The sequence below is a fragment of the Mesitornis unicolor genome, unplaced genomic scaffold (genome assembly GCF_000695765.1).
Source record: "Mesitornis unicolor isolate BGI_N332 unplaced genomic scaffold, ASM69576v1 scaffold146, whole genome shotgun sequence".
Lineage (NCBI taxonomy): Eukaryota > Metazoa > Chordata > Aves > Mesitornithiformes > Mesitornithidae > Mesitornis > Mesitornis unicolor.
Window position 1 is genome coordinate 174,520 of NW_010192829.1, and position 19,145 is coordinate 193,664.

Genomic DNA, 19,145 nt, shown 5'->3' on the forward strand with positions numbered 1-19,145 from the left:
TCAAGAGGAGGTGAAGAATGAGGTGAACCCAGCCGAGACCATGAGAGGGTCCTGGCAAAGGGCACACATGCCCTGCTTGGGCTGGGGAAGGGAACCAGGCCGTGTGGGCTGGCACGCAGGGCAGATCCCCAGCAGCTCAGCTCCTGCAAGGAGCCACCAACGCTGCGGGGTCGGGCTGCTCCAAGCTGGGGCAAGGAACAGAGGCAGGGAAGGGGCTGTGGGTGAGGGGGCTCAGCTGAGACATCTACAAAACCTCAGAGCCAGGACAGTGCAGCACTGCAGCAGGTCACTGCCGTCCTTCCCAGCATTTCAGGCTCAGCTATGAAAAAGCGGCTCTGTTCAGGCGGACTTCAACTTTCAGAGGGATGCTGGACTGGATGATCTCTACAAATCCTTCCCAAGCAGTATTTCTAGGATTCTACAGTCGTACAATAATAACCAGGTTGGATATTGTAAAAAATATTTTGTTGCTTTAACGTCATTTTGGATGTCGTAAACAAGTATTTGCAACTCTTCCTCAATCTGGCTGGAGACCGGGAGCCATCTTCAGCAAACATCTCAAGCTGCCTACTGATATGAAGGTGATCTTCACTCAGTAACACGTTCGGTGTAAAGAGCCATAAGGAAAGTGTTAAAAAGCCTTGGTTCTCCAAACAGGATATGAAAAAATAGACAATAGGGACAAATGATAACTAGAAGAGTTCCCTGTATTTTGGAAGGGTGGCAGAAAACACCACCTAAATCTCAGTGAGGGACAGCAGCACTAGAAACAGAACTGAAAACAACATCCAATGTCTGAACAAATCAAAGAGGCCAAATTCAATGAATAAGTTGCCATAAATTATCTATCCAGATCTGATTTTCATATAAAGTCAGGGAAGTCTCCCCCCTAAATGCTATGGTACTAGAATGAAAACAAAATTAATGCTTTGGCAAAAGCTACGACGTGTCACTTCAATAATACCGCACTGACTTGAGCTGTGTGGTGTGACTGACTTGAGCTTTCCTCTGCATAACTGCTGGCATCGCCTTTGAAGGGAGAACTCCTCGTAATCAGCTGTACCACGACCATCAGTTTACTTCATGACACACATCTGCCTTGAAAGACAAGGCTCGGTTCCCCAAATAATTCAGTCCAAACTCCTGTAACGCGCACCCACCTTTGTGCCTTAAAATGTACAGAAAATGTCTATCATTACAAGACAGAATCACAGTTCAACTCAGAAAAATAAGCATCCTGTTCATCACACACGAGTGAAAGAGCGCATCTTGGTGTCTGCCTGCCTGCCACTTCCATACCACGACAAGCACTTCTGCCCAGCTTTCCATTACCTGCAGCAGCACTTAAGGATGGAGACGGAACAAACCTGTATTGCTCTCCTGCGGAGTAAGAGGGGCCTTCTCAGTCCATGCCGAGAGTGGAGAATAAAAGCAGTGACATTTTCAGTCCTCATTTCAGGAAGACTTCTTCAAAAACTACATAGGAATGAGGTAGGACTACTTGTCATCTTCAGAGGCTTTTGAAAAAGATGTCTTGGGTACAACAGTGAAAGTGTCCCCACTCCACTCCCCCAGCAAGTCCCACAGGGATGAGCGGTACTTTAAGCCTAGGCCCAAAACCAAGCTGGGTGATTTCTCTAACATTCTTCTGGTAACAAATGAATTATTTCACTCCCTAGACAGGTGAGACCCGACTGCATTTGCCCAGCTCAAGCTGACCACACCAATCAATCTAAAATTAACTGGACGGCAAAGGTCACTTTTAAATATTCCTTTCAGTGGAGTCAGAAGGTGGCTGACCCAGGGTTACAGGGCAGACGAGGCCACCAGCAGCTGGGTGACAAGCCAACGCAGGAATGGTAATTAACCACCCCTTCAGAGAGGAGATGGGCACCACACGGCTCTGGCACCACACAGAAAGCAGAGTCTGCAGGAGCCCTGCTGTGGCCAAGCTGTCAGCCAGGGCCCAGCAGGGCGACTGCTCAGAGGACCTCGTTGTCCAGGTACAGGTTACGCTGGTGTGAACGACACCCGGTGCTGGGATGTGTGTGTTTGGTAGTACAGGAGTCACGACCCACCCGCAAGACCTATCCTATTATATCCCACCGAGTTGAGTGGTGTGGTTCTACGGAGCACCCCACACATCATCCATTTCTGGTAAATGAGTAAGAGCTGAAGAGCAAACAAAATCAAATCAATAAACAAACAAGACATCTGACTTTCCTTGTGGGTGAGGCTGTAAGAAAGTCTAAAAGACATGTCTTGGGAACTTTGATAATGGATCAAGTGACCTCGATCCAATGCTGTCAACCAAAGAACAGCGTGTGAAGAGACAATGCTTCTGAACCGTCCAAATCCACAAAGTCTGTGGATCTGTGGGTCTGGCACCCCTCAGTGGCATGGCCCAGCAAACACCAACAAGCTGTTCTCATTGGCGAGCAGAGGCGGCAGGCAACGAGACAGCTGAAACAGCGTCCTCTGCTCTCGGTCACATCTACAGACCCAGTCCAGGTGAGCTAGGGAACTATGCAAGTTAGAAGTGGTTCTGAAGTGGAAGATGAAGTGTTGCAAGGCTGGGAAAAAAAAAAGGAAAAAAAGGAGAATTTGTAATGAAAGCAACTTTAAATAGAACATCTGTTCCTTTTAGCTTCATGGCACTTCAAACAAGCTGCTTTCACCAAGTACAAGCTATTGATACAAGCAAGAAAAAAACCAACCAACCCAGTTCCTAAACAAGGAAAACTACCAGGAGCCCACATCTGCAGGCTTCTCCAGTTACAAGCATTTACACAATACGGCCTTAAACTGTAACACCATCACTGTCTCCAACGGGATGGAAATGACAAGACAGTGTTTTCACTGACAAAGCCGCTGCCCGAATCCACACTGGGTTTCACAGAGCACTTAATTCCTGGCTGTAATGGAAGACTTCAGTTAAAATACTGCCCCCAAAATCTGCTTTTCAAGATACAGAAGATTATAAACCAGTAACATAAATAATAAAAAGACAGGTTTTGTCAGTTGAAATGTAAGAACAGTTGTGTAAGACAGCTCAGTATTTTAAGATGAAAAACACAAAGAGCAGGCTGAATATAAGACACGCCACATCTTTAAGTGCTTTTGTGCACGATACAGAAAACAAGTGGATGTGGTTTGCTTTTTTGTTGGAGTTCAGCAGTCTAAAAAGAAGAAAACAGAATATAAATCTGTGAAAAGAGTGTGTTAAAATAATAAGATATCTGCACAGATGCCACTCAAGAACTGTGGTTTAACTGCTATTTAAAAGGCAACAGCAAATGGCATGGCTTCCTGGAACGGCCGCACGCTGCGGTAAACGCGGGGTCTGACGTGGAGCTGCCAACGCAGCACGCCAAGGCTGAGGCACCATCAGATAAATACCTGGGCTGAGCAGCACAGGAGCAGAAGTCTGAGACGGAGCCGCGCTCGTCACAGCCCACAGCTCTGAGCCCGCGACGACGAGTGGCTCTCGCTACGGCACCGTGTTCACGCCAACATCAAGGACCGGTCTGGCAACGCCGGCTGCAAACGTCACAGGCAATCGAGAGACAAGTCTACGTCAAGGTCAAACACACGGAACCAGCAGTCTACAGAAGAGCTAAATAAGCACAGGGATGCCATCCCTGCTGAAATTCTGAAAAACAAATCCTAACAATATAAACATCTGGGGAAGGAGGGGAAGTGGATGGGATTTAAAAAGCAAACAAACAAACAGCTTTATGAAAGGAACTGTTACAGAACGGCAATAAACAAGACACTAGTCACTTATTAAAGCACGCACTCTAGGGATGTCAAGAGCCAACCACATCTGAAACAAACTGCTGCTGTTGGCACTGGCCTGACCTGCCACTGCCCACCTCGGCGCACGAGGGGCTGCCTACCTGTCTTCATCAGGCTCATCAATCAGTTCTTCCAGAACCTTCTGCACTGAATGTTTTCATGAAGTAACTACCAACTTCACCTTCCCTTCTTAATCTGAGATGTTCTAGGACCCCTACAAAACACTGGGTTTATTATTTTAATTTACAGCTGTGTTAGTTTTCTGAAACAGCTTTTCTAAATGTGCAGAATTCAAGCTGTTATTGGCTGAACACAAATTTCACTTTTAAAACTGGCCAAGTGCAGCTTTTTCTTCCACAAAAATAGTTGATATAAACAAAATATGATGGGCTTCCTCTTTCCCAATCAAAAAAATGCTTGGAAAAGCTTAGCAGAAATTAGGAAATCAGCTTTGGGAAGCACGACTCCATCACAAAGAGCTGTATGTGTCCTCTAGAAGAAATGGGAAGTTTTCACGTGGGCTTCTGTCAGCCAGCAGTCACTTTAACATGCTTTGGATCGTATTGTTGGACAGTGTTACAGCTTTATACCACTGTAATTTACATCTGCAACATCTGGCGGTAGCTAAAAAAACAACAAAAAAAGCAACTGAACCTCTGGTTGGAAGGCACTCGTCTACAAAGAACCTGTAACGACTGGGAGTTTAGCTGTCAAAAACTTTTTAAAACATGCAATTTAAGATGTAATCAAAGAAAGACACTCAGAAAAGCTCAGCAACATCAAGAAGGGATACAGGTGAGAAAACTGATAGGCACAACTGACACTGAATTGGTACTTTCTCAAAAAGAAGCGTTATTATAGAACAGTATCGTCCTACTTTACCTTGTTTTCCAAGCACGTGTCATCACCCAGCTCCATCAAGTGTATGATCCATTTGGGATGCCAATAAATACCAGAAATTAGACAATCTCAGCACTAGCAATTGCTTATGACTATGAAAAACGAGGGAATGGCATAAGCTGCATTTCAGTATCATAAACTGATTAAAGTTAAATTAAAGCAGTTAAATAGGAATGAGTGTATTGTTAAAGAACCAACTTCTGTTTTATCAAAAGAACTCTGAAGCACAAATTGACAATTGTGACAAACACTTCAAAGAACGAACAAGCCTGACATTCATCAGGCTATTAAAAACCAGTAATAATAAGGTAGGAATATGTTGAAAAGCAGCAAAACACTAGTGTGAATCAAAGCATCTCAAAAAACTCAGCAGACCTTTTACGGGTAGGAAGTTCAAGTTAACACTATTGGTATCCTGAAACGCCATGCTAGGACAAGTGCATGTGTAAACTACCAGGAAAACAAGAGAAACAGGTTTTATTCAGTTACACTAAGATTAGAGAAGATGGGATTTACTGGCTCTGACAGGCTGCAGGAATCCACACCACAGCATCCAAAGGGAAAACAAACGAACAAACAAAAGCAATCACTAACTTCTTATGTATTGTCTTTGGTTGTTTAATATCAAGAAATACTTTTTACAGAATATGTGAAGACTATTCCTTTAAATTTCATTCTCTGTCAGTATCTTCTCTGTGGCCTCTTTGGTAAACCAGAGGACAGGCTTTACTTTCTCTGAACTGTCTGCTGTTTTCTACATTTTTATCACATACCTCTTCAAAACTCAAATTTCTTTTATTTACAGGCTTCTGTACCAAAATGGTATAAGTAGAACAGACTTTACATTGTATAGTGAAGGTATTCTTCTTGTGTTATAAACTCAGAACCTACTAAAACCATTTTCTACAAGATAATATTGAACTTACAGCAGGATTTAGAGACAGGAATGCACATCTGTATTAATAATAATGATGATGATAATAATAATAAAAACAACATCAAAGTTACATTAGCAAGGACTAGAAGTATTATCTCTAAGAATTTAAAATGTCTCCTTAAAAAGCCTTGTAACACAAAGGAGTTTTCAAGACACAGCCAGAGCTGCTCAGTAGTTGAGGAGAGGGGCATGGGAAGGAAACGGATGCTCTGGGCTTTTCCCCTCACTTCCTCGTGTCTTGCCCATCAAGCTCAGAACGCTTCTCATCAGGTGTGCAATAAGTGTGAGAGATGGACAGCAGCACACACTCTCAGTGGTGTTCAACTGTACTGTACACAGTATCGCCAATGCTGGAATCAAAAGCACTCTGAGTAACGTTAGGTAAGAGTTAATAGGAAAAAGAAACCAACAGAAAGGCTCTTGATACACCTTTAAAAAACATAACACAAAAATAATTAACAATCGATTTCTTGGCATGTAAAAGTTCTATACAAATCTTAAAAATTTTATTTGCAGGTACTAACCTCTTGAAAAGCTCGCTCTGTATTTACACTAATTCTTTTAACAAGTTAATCTCAAATTAAAGCATATTCAAAACAATCATGATTGCATCAACTTTTCTACTTTAAATTATTACCCAATTAGTGCTTTATTCACATTTTAAAAACTTGTACAATTTATTACAAATATAAAACAGTGCAGTTTTCCATACATTATCCCAACTCTGAGACAAACACTTAAAAGACATGGAAAAAGATCTTGATTTCTATAAACATTACATTTGCATTACTCACACCCCTCTCTTCACTGTCCTCCCCTAACCCCGATTTAAAAAGATCAAACATACAACATACTGCAGGTTTATTTTTATTCAAAAAGTTACTGTCTCAAGACATAAATACAAATCAGAAAACAGTACAATTAGGACAATAGAATGTGGAGGACAACAGGTTAAGGTAAATATATAAAACATTTTTAGCTGGTTGAAAACAAAGCTGTAAGAACTGCTTTCACAAAGAAACACTCCTTCAAGAGTAAGAAAAATCAACTTAAGTTTAAAATCATATATACAGTCCTCTCAGCAGTTCTATTAAATGCAGTGGTGTGAAAAACAATATAGGCAGTACTTTTAGACATGAGAGTATTTATTTATGTAAAATGAGTTAGGCAGATCTAGTTCCGAGTTTGTTGTTACCCCGTCACTTAGTAAAATAATTATATTTTCTCATGATCCTTTAGATAATCTATGGTTTTTGGCTACCACAGCCGAATGTTTAATTTCCGAGTCTAAAAACAGGAAGCCTTTTTGTATTCACCCGTTTGGGGAGATTCTTGTATTGCAAGCATATTAAGGCATGGAATGATTAAAATAATATACCTCAAGAACTGAGAGACAACTGACAAAAAATATACATATGTAATATAAGTTAATATTTCCTTTAAAATGATGTCTAGCTGCCTAAGCCTTGCAAAATGAGTCGATGTCAGAATGGCATAGATCCACTTTCTGTTTTAGACCAAATTTATTTGCGAATGGACACAAAATGAAGTTTAAAGCTTAGCTTTCAAAGAATATTATGGGTTGTTTATGAATTTCTATTATCCGATCTAATTTACATACAGAGGAAATGTACTGTAACCTGTTAGAAGTATCTTTAACCTGAAGACTGCTTGCAAAGACAGATAGATAAAACAATATAAAATACAAATTTAAAAATCATTTTTAAAGCATGAATCTTCATGCTCTTCTATTTTTAAACATTGTTAAACTTTCAATATATTTCTGAAACCTCATAATTTTAAGTTGGAATTTAAAAGTAAGAAAAAAACTAAACAAACTGCGCAATTATAAAATCAGCACCAATTTATATATATATATAATTTTATTTAAAATTTAGATCCCTATTCCCACACTCTAATAAGCTGTATAATTTTTGTTTAGAATTTTTCTGCAAACATACTACAATAAGCTTCTTTTATTTTGAGACAAAATACAGTGGCACTACTGGAAGGAATTTCACAACAATACATTTTTCTTAAAGGACAAGCAAACTTTCAGGGCTGGTAATGGGCAAGCATGACTGAGATTGTTACTTTCTGGTAGTTGGTAGTTTACGGACCGTTCTGAAAAGGCTAGCATGAAGCTTTCGGAATAAAAACGTGTTTTAGATTAAAAAGCTGTTAAAATTCTGCTTTATGTAGTTTTTTTCTCTCCGTGATTAATTAACACAAACCTTCTGTTGCTGAAGTTTGCATTTAATTCAAAATACTGACACTTTTCTGGTTCTATCACTGTAAGAAAACCAATCCGTCTATTGTTTCAGTTCGCGGGTGTAAACAGCAATCCAGCAGAGCTCATGGTTATTTAGTACAGCCAGCAAACGTATCGAGAGGGGCTCAGTCTGTACCAAACACCTCTCAGACTGTTAGATTAAAACTCAGAGGGAATAGTTCATATGATCCGGAAATAAACTGAGAGCACATAAAAGACTTTTTCCCCCCAACAAAAAGTATAGCTTATCCTCAAATTGTTTACTTGTCCTTTACATTTCTTTTTGCTTTTTTTTTTCCCAGGCAAACAAAACTGCCCCTTCAATGCACTTGATCTTGAAAGCATGTCATTCTCCTTAGAGAAAAATCTGTTCAGAATTTCACTGTATCTACCACAATTTTGTATTGAAAAACTTCCTCTTCCACTTAGAAAATGACTTCACCACTGATTTATTTGCTGCTCTGGTATTAAAACATTGACACCCCAAGAACCTAAAAGAAAAGTTAGAAATGGTGTCAATTTGTAGTCTACTACACATTTAACAAAAACAAAGCAATCAGTATATGATTTAAGATTAAGACACTTCAAGATATGTTAAGGCATTACAAGTTTATTTCTCTTCCAAATCAGATTCACCACACTTCTAATTTACGCCATAATGCGAAAAGGGCACCTCGCTCATTAGAAAATACTTTTCCCACACTTGAAATTAACTACATCCAGTAGGAATGTGATCGAGATTGTGCTTTAATTATTTTAGATAATAATCACAAAGTAATTTTTAGTTGGTTGCCTAACAGACTTCTTGGACAATGGCATTCTATAGGCCTTAACTTGAAATCAAACGTGTTGTTCCCAGCAACTAAGCCTGGGACAAAACAATCCATACGCTGGCTGCTGCTGTGCCTGTGTTCATGGAAACATCGAGTCACCTCACAGCAGCGAGTCAGGACACAAACTCAGTATCTCCTATTAAATATATTAACTCTGTCAGGAAGACAGTGAAGAAACAAACAATGATCAGGTAAAAGCAAAATACTGTCTTTCAGGAGAGTGTGTGATGAAGTGAAGAAAAACCTTTCCTGAAACAAAGAATCTGTTTCCACTCCCCATGCGTTAGCAGGCCGTGCACTGCTCTGTGCCAGTGAAAGCAGCTATCGCCACTGGTATGCCAAAAAACCAACCAAAACAATGGAGGACCCAGATCTTGTGATGATTCTAGCTTTTACAGGACTTATAAAATCAGAAACAGCCATGACAGACTTAATTTTCCTGAACCGTAACACTGCTGCTCACATTTATCTGTTTACAAACCAATTTTTACTCTTGGTATTAAATTCACTTTGGATGCATCGTTCAACACAGCGCACCGAGACACAACTGCCTCTGGTGCCAGCAACAGCTAGACATCAAAAAATGAGAAGACAGATTGAAATTTTTATCATAAACTCTGTGCATCTGCATAAATTAAACAGCTTTATTATGTCTAGGTCTATTAAAAACAAGTGCAATCACTTCCAGAATAATGGACCTCTGACATAAATTCTGTGAATAAAGCAAATTAACTTCACTCAGAGAAGGTTTTCTGCATTTATGAAATTGGATTTTCTTACATTTAAATACTGACTGGTGAATTCAGCTTTGATTTAATACGCATCCACATTGTCTCCTAAACTATTAGCAGAGCTTTCCCCATGTAGGCGGTTAAATTCATTTAAGGTGGGGTTTATGCTAAAGAGCAGCTGTGTTCTGGGATGCAGCTGTTTTCTGCAGTCCTGCGCCCAGGATCACACCCTTGCTGTGTCCTGCCTGGGAGAAAGGCTCGCTAGATGGTGTCCCCTGACCGTACCAACTCTTTTCGGTGCTCCACTGCTCCCTCCTTGCAGAGGAAAAGCCTGGAGCCACAGCAGCAGTGACTGTGACCGGCTGCCATCGTGTGGAGACGCTCCCACAACGCACCCAAAGATGGCCCAGCAAATCCTGCACTCCCGTGGGATAAGGAGTGAGAAATAAAGAAACACGAAAGAAACCTAGCTCATAGTAAACCTATTAAAACTATTCTTAATTCGTTTTAGAAGCTGAAAGGTTTCTGAAATCAATGCAATGCACCTGTAGAAGACCAGATTTTCAGCACTGTCAGAACAAAAATGACTGGTATTTCACAGATCAATCAATTTTGAAAATTAAGAAGGGGAGGATAAAAACTACTTCAAAACAGAACGCCAGAAAACAGGTGATATACTTTCTTGGTGTTACTTCAAGAACAGAACACACAACAGCCAGATGCGCAACCTAATCTGATTCATCGCTACTGAAGCAAAGGCCTACCGGTACAGAATAGATGGATTTGCATTTAAAACAGTATTTAAGGTTTCTTTCTCCCATGACAAGAACAGGTTCACGCTGCAACAATACTGTAAAAAAATACATAACCGTCTTCCAAATTCCACCAAGCTGTCCAAGATTCCCAGGAAGCCTTGTTGCACTGTCCTCTGCTGGCTTGCTGCAGCTTGTTATTTCCAGTGTAATTTTGTACCCGCTACACAAGGTCAAAAATGGCTGCATACATTACAAGTGGTTCAGGACAGGAGGAATCCCTCATGCAGATTTTTAAAAGAGAATAGAGACTGCAGATTTATCAAGTCGGAAAAAAGGGCAACTGCAAGCAGAAACTACAGGCTTCGGATGTTTTGGACCTAAAACTTCATATGGAAAGAAAAAATACCTCTCATCTCTATAAACAGATATCTGTATTATCTCTATCATCTATTGTCTCCATTATCTTACTTATGCACAAAAGAAAACCAAAAAATGCAAAATATCCAATGCTGACAACTGGTAATGACATCAGAGTCACTCGGCTCAGCCCATCACAACAGGAAACTTGCCTTTCATGTTTTCTGTATGCACAACTTGTTTTGTTTACTTTTAAAAAGAACAACTCTTCGCTACCAACGTCTGCAAGGGTCTTTTCTGTACCAGATGTGTTTCCTTCTCATATTCAAAGGCTTTTGATTTCTACATAGCTACATATAAAGTATTAAAACCAAAAATCCTATAAACTTACAAAGAACATTGGCTACCTTAGAATTTATGAAGCCGAATTACAGCATTAAATATTTCACTGACCGTACCAGTCTGCCAAAATAAACTAACGAAGACTACCTACAGATTGCATTCTTTCCACTTAAAACCTGAAGTAAAAGAGCACTGTAACCTTCAGACTGATTACACATTACTTTCCTCTTATGGAAGTTAACCTACCGATTCATCCATGATTGAAGCGGGGTCAAAGAAATCTGGTTTTAGTTCCGTTCTTTCTCTCCTGTTCTTTGATGGTGGCTTTAGAAAACAAGCAAATGAACATATTAACTGTAGCTTCAGAAAAATACCCAAGAGTCTTTAAACTGTAATAAATGAAGCTGAACTCTCAGGGGGTAAGAATTTACTGGGGATAAATGTTCATCTCACATTATTACTACAGGAAGCGTTCTTGCCTTTTGTACGGCAGTGTGAACAGATGGCACTTGCACACACACAGGGGCACAGCCATTTAAGAATGATTTTTCTGTTTCACCAAAAGGAAAATTTGATTCACATACTCTAAAAGCAGAAATACAAATATAAAATCTATAAAAAAGACAAATTTCTTACTAGGTCTATGTCCATGGTGTCAAAATCCATGCCTTCATTGAGATCTTCAATCCGCCCTTCTGATGACATCATGACGTCTTCAACAATCGGCTCTTCATCATCTTCCATTAGGCTTGTGCCACGTCGACTGAGGTGAAAAGAAAAGGCAAACTGTGTATCACTAAATCAAGTTAAACTGTATCTGAATACGTAAAAAGCTAACGTTCAGTAAGGAACCGCCAATAAATTATAATGGCATTAGACAGAAAAGAAATTAAGTGATTAGGTAAATGCATAACACTACCAAAGAAAGCTGGTATTGAAAGAGAGAACAACTAATGAAGATCAACTTATGGAATTTTGTGGGACATCCCTAACTGGGTGTTCTGAGAGGCTGCAGGAACTGACAGGCAGATCAAAGCACGCCTCATTCAGAGACTTCCATGCAAGTACTTACGCTCAAGTGAGAAAGAACGTAAGTTTTGCCACCTAAAGAAAAACTGCTCCTGCCTTATGACAAGGCAAGGGGGAACGTCTTTGTGATGAAGTGGATACATAAATACATTTTCAGACATTCCCACATAGTCCTTCATCCTCTTTCCTTGCAACTTCTACATACAATATTAGACCTTATGAGAAGCGTAAGGAGTCATTCTAATTACACTAATTGGTGTCACTATATTAAAAAACACTCCACTGAAACTATGTTACATGACATACTGGTATTAAAGAATTAAAAATGAGATGGGGAAATACGAAAAGCTCCTCAACTCATACGTCCACGGTTTAGTTTACAACGTGTACTTTTCTTCTGTTGAACCGCACAGTCTTCTTTAAAACAGAACTTCTAGAACTAGTTTTCCCCTCTTCAGCTAAACCAGCTCTTGAATGTAATTTAATTAGCGTGTGTCAAAACACACACGATGAATCATAACGAAGTGGCACTACTGTAGGAATGCATGACCTCTGAAGGACAACATTCATTTAAGAAACATCAGAGTCCATGCATCTTCATTCACAATACAGAGAGGACTTTACAAGGGTGTTTTTTGGGTTGGGAAGTTCTACAAAAACTGGCACTACACGACTCCTCTCAGCTTTGGTATCAGGTTAGCCCAGACAATCCACATCAATCACAGAAACGCTGAAGACAGCAGTTTCTTTAAAAGGAATACTTGTTAAAAATAAAAAAGCAGCTTAACTCTAAAGTTAAAATTCAGAACTCGAAGGAGAAAGATTGTAATTGCACTGAGCAGAAACTTTCTGCTTCACACACTGAACACCTACTTTAAACCTCATTTTTAATGTTCTGTTTCTAAAAATGATTCTGCAGTTGGGTGTACATAATGTTTCACATGTCGCACTGATTATATATATCTGCCACAGATGGCACTCAGTTCAACAACCACTTTCCTTTACTACAAAGCCCACTAGGTATTTAAATTTTTCTTGAATTTAAGTACAAAAATAAGCAAGACATCAAACAGATCTATTCTGCCAAATGCATCACCATGCACTTCACATTTTAAGACACAGAATAACTATACTCAAGAATCAGAACACGGATCCCTCTTAAAAGATGCAGGAGTCACCCTGCATTTAATGAACTCCCACCCCCCCAGCCACTGAAGGAACGTTTGACTCTCACTCACATAGCGTGTTGCAAGTTGGTTCTCAGCTTGACGTAGTTCATCGCTGCCCTCTCCTGTTGTCGCGCGGCTTCTTCCTGTTGCCTTTGAGCCAACATCCACGTTACTTGCGTGCTTAAAAAGACCATTATTCTATTTTAAACACGAACTGGTTTTGTGTATGAACACTAACACAAAGCAGACCTACTCATCTACATACTTGTAATCGAGCGGAGCTTGGTGGTGTTCGGGCTGCATAGGATAGACACCCATGTAACTTTCTTCAGGTCGCAATCTCTTCGGCTCCCTCATTATTGTGGAAGTAAGCTGAGGTGTCTGCATCATGACTGGTGTGTGCATTGTCTGCTCCCTGTTCAGCCACATACTGTCACTACTGCTGCTTTCTTCAGCTGGAAGGAAACACAGGACATCAGTATGTATTTGTTAAACCAGTCTAAAATTGCATGTTTGGACGTGACTTAAATGCATGTACTTTCTGCTTACAGAGAACCAATTTCTTTACTTTTTGCCACTAAGTCTGCCATGTGCTCCAGAAGGCCTGGATTTGGAACCAATGGCTAGAGTATTTCTAATACTTTTATCTTCTGTGACTTAATGCAGCACAGTGCCTTTATTTCCTTCTGTGAACCAGTGTTATGCCATTCAGACTCTTCAAATGAGTCTTTTCCCACTAAGACACATACAGGCACAGAAGCTGCCTCGTTTTAAAAGAATACATTCAAGCATATAAATTCACTCAAGCTAACACATAGGGATTGGCATTTGTAGCTTATAAAATTCACTAGAGTAGCTATTCATAAGATGAGAAAAGTTCCACACCTTCAGGTACTTTCCGTTTCCCTGTTGCTGGCTTTGTCTTCTTATTTCTTACTGTAGATCCTCGACTACTAATTCCACTAATCACTGACATAGTATCATCATCCCCACCAGCTAACAAAGAGTTTCTGTAGGACATGAGCGGAAGCCACACGTCTTCTCTTCGTAGAGACATCTGAAAGGTCATAAACTTCTCCAAGTAAACATACCTTTAAATGGAAAAAAAAGTAATTACAGAGATGCAAAATATTGGTAACAAGATGTTAACATGTCAAGATAAGTAACTACTGAAATTACACCCCATGCTACTCATGTATTAACAAAAAGGCCTGACAGCTGCAAATCCAGAACATTATTTCTGTTCAACCACCATAAAATGAGTGTAACAAGGATAAATTTTATTTACCCTTTGTAATTACATCTGACTACATCAGTGTAAAATTATCTCGATGTGCCAAAGATTCCACTTCAGGTGAATGCAATACACAGACACACGTATTCAGATGCATGCATTTTATGGTTATCATTACAAGTATTAAGAGTATTTAGAAAATACTTACACTGTTCTTTTGTCTTGTCTGAGAAGTTTGGAGGAGAACTCACTTAGAATATCAAGAAACGCCAAATTTAATGGTGGGTGGCTCTCACCTTGTGGATTAGGCTCCTTAAAAGCAAATTCTATGCCATCTCTAAGAAAAAAGTTAAAAATTAAGTTACATCAAGCACAAACTAAAGAAAAAGTTCTAAGTTATCAAAACTGAACACCTTTTCTCTACGTCAAGCAAGCAGTAATTCAACATTTCCAGATAAAAGGCGAACACTCCTCATATCTGGATGCACTCTTTCTGTCATGATGTTTCTACCTTGCACGTCAAGCTTTTTTGCACGAAGGCCAAGTTGACCACCACTGACCATGAAGTGCATCAGCTCTTACTATTATGGACAGGACATCAAAAATACCTTTTCATTATGGCATCAACACTACCACCATTTTTACAGGCTTATGCCACAATGCTGAAGGATATTAACATTAATTAACATTTTCGTTTAATTCGGGGACGAAACTGCAGTTCTCTACTAATTTATAAATGGGCTCTATCGTCTCTATTGCTGATGTGTTTTGTATGAACAAACTGACTCTGAAAGACTAGTCAAGAAGTGTTTACAAAAAGCGCAAGTAATACAAAGCACACAATTACTTGTGTAACATAGCAATAGCTTCTCTTGTTTTCAACTGATCCAGTCCAAACGTTAAAGCAAAACGCCGAGCGAGTTCCTTTATGCCACTGAATGTCGGTGATGATCTGTCAAAGTTATAACCATTTTCTTGAATCATCTCATTGAAAAGCTGTATGAAATGAAAGAGATTTTCATTTATTAAAAGATTATGCCAAACTAAGGACCAGTCAACACAGACCTAACTTGCAGTACAATAACAAGAAAGTGGTTTACAGCTTCCCCCCCCCCCTTTTCCTTAGGTTCAACAACCCCAAAAGACAAACAAGGAGGTTTAGGAAACCCAGGTCAAAGCCACTCTTCAGGAGCCTGCACCTCAGAGCTGATCCTTGACATGCACACTGCCCAAGCACATGTCCAGCTGTAAATACGCTGGATGACAGATTTCAACACTTACCTAAACGAGGCATCCTAAAGCTGAGAATACTAAAAATCAGTAAGATTCCCTGACCTGCACACTAACAGAAGAAACAAATGCAGTAAATTCTCACTCAGTCTTGACTATTAGTATTTGTCAAAGTACTACTTTCTCATTCATTTTTTCGTACCTTTTCAAAATACAAATATAACAACATTCTAAAATGGAAACAAGTTTGCAGGGAATTTGTCAGAGACACCAGCATCGTTGCCACTGCGGATCGGACTTCGAACTACTCTTCAACGTTTGGTAAAGCTGAACACTCTTAACTTCACAATCTTCTTAATTTTCTTTTAATCTGATCAATCCTTTTACACCATCTTACTGAATCTGACTGTAACTTCCCTTAACAGTCAACTTCTCTATTATTTCCCAATTGTTTTTAACACACTCACCCTTCCCTCTCTCATAACATCACATAAATAAACCAAAACCAGACAGACTGACTAGTGCTATGAAAATTAACTTTTCATTTATAAGTATGTTTTGGCTCACACTTGTATGCTTTTGTGTTGGTGCAGCTTACTGCAACTTAGTTATTCCTTTTATCCACCATCACTTCTAGTACTTCTTCTCTGGTTAGTTTCTTTTTAAAGAACTTTTCCTGGAAGAAATGCTAGTTACAAGTTTAACTCTACATGCGGGGTGTTTTGTTTGTTTGTTTTACAATACTTGGGTCCCCTCACATTACAGTTCTTATTGTCGTATTAGGGTTGTGTAACTGCCTCCCTATTATGTCCATAATTGTACTTACTACATTCACTTCCTCTGTTCGTTCTTTAAAATATAAGGGACTGCTCATTCATGACACAGCAAAGACTATTTAGGATAACAATGACCAAGTATCACAAAAAATTGTGAGCTCTGGTGAAAAGCCAGCAAAAACTGTACAACCTGGAATTCAGTTGCATGTTTTATGTTGCAGCTCCAGCAGCTACTTAAAGCAATGCTTAAAGGAAAGGCCTCGTCCTGCCTGGTGCTGGCAACGTCCCTACAGGGAAACCAGCTCAGAGGCTTCATTAAGGACTTTTTCTGGTTAGTTCTCAACCAGGATCAGTTCCTATATCCACTGTGTGGCTCTGTGACCTCTAGTACTGACAAACAGAGACGGGGAGAGAGAGGACAAACTGGGACACATTTTTCAGCAGAGATCTCTGTTGGATTACAGTGGTTTGCAGAGATATAGCTTTATTTTCTGATCCTGTAAATAAGATTCATACGGATGGTTCATGTGAGCACATGAATCTGACCCTGCCCTCAACTGACTTCATCAGGTCTTCACATGAACTATTTCATTTACAGACGAGACATTAAACCATAATTTAATTTCAAAGATGGGTGAAGCCCCTACCAAACACTAAGAAACACTGGATTACTAAAACTTGCCATTAGTTTTCAGAACAGTTTAAAAAAAAACAACAACCAAAACCAACAAAACTCCCAATAAACCCCCATAAAACAAAACCAAAACAAAACAAACCTCGAAGCAAAAACAAACAAAAGCCTCCACAAACGGAACCACAAAACTCTACCACACAAGCAAAAAGGCGTTTTTCCTTGTTTATCTGTTCATGAATATGTAAACCAGAAGTCTCACAACACGTTGCTGAATATGTGTGACTCAAACTGATGTTTTAGAGTTCGGAAGGTATCACAGTTACACTGCTCTCGTATTTATCAGCCCTTCCCAAACACTTTCCACAGCACAGTACTTGGTCAGTACAGGAACACTTCTGGCTTGTTTCAATGCAGACCTATTTATCCCAACCATAAGAATCTCTCCATTAATACCTCATGCTGGCTATTCAACAACACAATGTGACCTACACATGGAATTTAATGCATGAAAATATTGTAAAACATTCTTACCTGCTGCAAACTAAGAATAAGTGTTTTAGCACACTGGATTTTGTCGATCTGTCTTGTTTTACTCATCGTTTCTTTTATAATATCACCATAGTCATTGTAATACTAGGAAAAAGGGAAAATAAAACACACAAAACCATTAACTTTTGATTTTGATGAAAATACTGCAACTACTGGATTCTTCAGAAAAGAATATCTAGAATTTGCTATTTAAAAAATGAACATTTTTAAAAGGAAAAAACCTCATACATTCATTACTACATCAACATTATATCCTAAAACACCTCCAAAACTATAATAAAAACCTAAATCAAAGAATATATCCTTTCTTTTCACTCTTGTCATTAGTATTACCTTAAAGCCAGAATGACCTATTTATGTGCAAGGCCACGACACATTTGTTAGTGACGTGCTCACCCCCTCACAGTACAAGATTAGATCCTAATCTCAGTGTAACTCCTATAACTCTGCTGTGGTGCTCTTTATTTTCTCTGCTAAAAGAAGCACTTATGGACAGCTTCGTAGCCATAACTTTTCCAATGAAGACAGCTGCCCGTCTTCGGTTCTTTAAGTGTTTTAGGTTCAAATACTTACTTAGAGATTCAAAATATATGTAGGGCACTCAGACAGTCAAAAGCAGGCTGCCCAAATTTTTAATTTATTTAAGGTAATCACCAAGGAGTAAAGCTTTATCATGTTCATAAAATAAGAACTCCTATTACTGCGCAGCTGTGAATCCCAGGAGCCAAGATGAGGGTTTTTTATATTTAAACAGAAGCAGATAAAAGGTGACAGAGGAGGGGCACACAGACAGCTGGTGGGTGGAACTCACAGCAGTTTTTTTCTTCTTCCTCAAAGTTTAAGCTGAAATTATTTGACAACATGCAGGTGATCTCTGTGAGATGATTCTCAAGAGGCCTGCTAAACTAATAACTCGATTAAAAAATACCATCCATCAGGGTAGAGAAATAAATCTATTAAAAACAAAGTAAAAATCATTTTAGGTTTCCTTCCTCCCTCCCCACTACGTGCACACTGGAACCGAGAGACTCATCTCAGTCATTTCTTCCCTTCTTACAAAAAAGGAACTTTTAAAGACCTAAAGACCAACTCCGGACTTCTGAATTCTTTGTATTTTGAATGAGTTACCTTGTAAGGTAAGAAAATAAAGAATAATTTGAAAATCCACAGGTACTGTATTGCAGTAGTTTTATGAAGGGCCATACTAGGCTTCAGATTTACCTTCATATATTGCTTGAAAATGTCTGCAGCTGTATTCATTTCCACCACAGTATATACAATGAGTTTACAGAAAGCCGCGAGTAGGTTTCTTCTTTTGTGCAATGCTTCGATTTTGCTAGCTTCGTCATCCTGCTGTCCATCTGAAAAAGAGTTCAGAACATGAAAACTGGTGACTTCAAGTACTTCATATTTTAGTATTTACACAGAATAAAGTGATGTGGGCTGAAGGTCAGGATTCAGAAAATCAAGTCTCAACTCCAACAGCAGTGCACTTTATTGACCACTGACACGTCTTGTCCTGAAACAGACACACATTTATCTGTGCCTATTAAACCAACCCTCTACCATAATTATCCTACGTTCCCACAACAGAAAATG

The 19,145-nt window shown here is 39.3% G+C and overlaps 1 protein-coding gene across 5 annotated transcripts in view; it reads right to left on the minus strand.

Annotated features, from left to right (window-relative positions):
• Positions 1-6,265: 6,265 nt before the first annotated feature.
• The window catches only part of STAG2 (stromal antigen 2), a 41,673-nt gene continuing 28,793 nt past the window's right edge, over positions 6,266-19,145 (minus strand). Inside the window, exons 24-34 of one of the 5 annotated variants that reach the window (XM_010187231.1) lie at positions 18,768-18,907; positions 17,529-17,630; positions 15,205-15,353; positions 14,566-14,694; positions 14,000-14,214; positions 13,926-13,934; positions 13,389-13,578; positions 13,193-13,303; positions 11,562-11,688; positions 11,172-11,249; positions 6,266-8,398 (exon numbers count right to left, since the gene is read on the minus strand). In XM_010187231.1, coding sequence (XP_010185533.1) covers positions 8,375-8,398; positions 11,172-11,249; positions 11,562-11,688; positions 13,193-13,303; positions 13,389-13,578; positions 13,926-13,934; positions 14,000-14,214; positions 14,566-14,694; positions 15,205-15,353; positions 17,529-17,630; positions 18,768-18,907 — 1,274 coding nt within the window. In that variant the 3' untranslated portion in view covers positions 6,266-8,374. Of the gene's footprint in view, positions 8,399-11,171; positions 11,250-11,561; positions 11,689-13,192; positions 13,304-13,388; positions 13,579-13,780; positions 13,789-13,925; positions 13,935-13,998; positions 14,215-14,565; positions 14,695-15,204; positions 15,354-17,528; positions 17,631-18,767; positions 18,908-19,145 lie in introns of all 5 variants that reach the window. The other 4 variants (XM_010187230.1, XM_010187233.1, XM_010187232.1 and 1 more) reach the window with 4 other exon arrangements.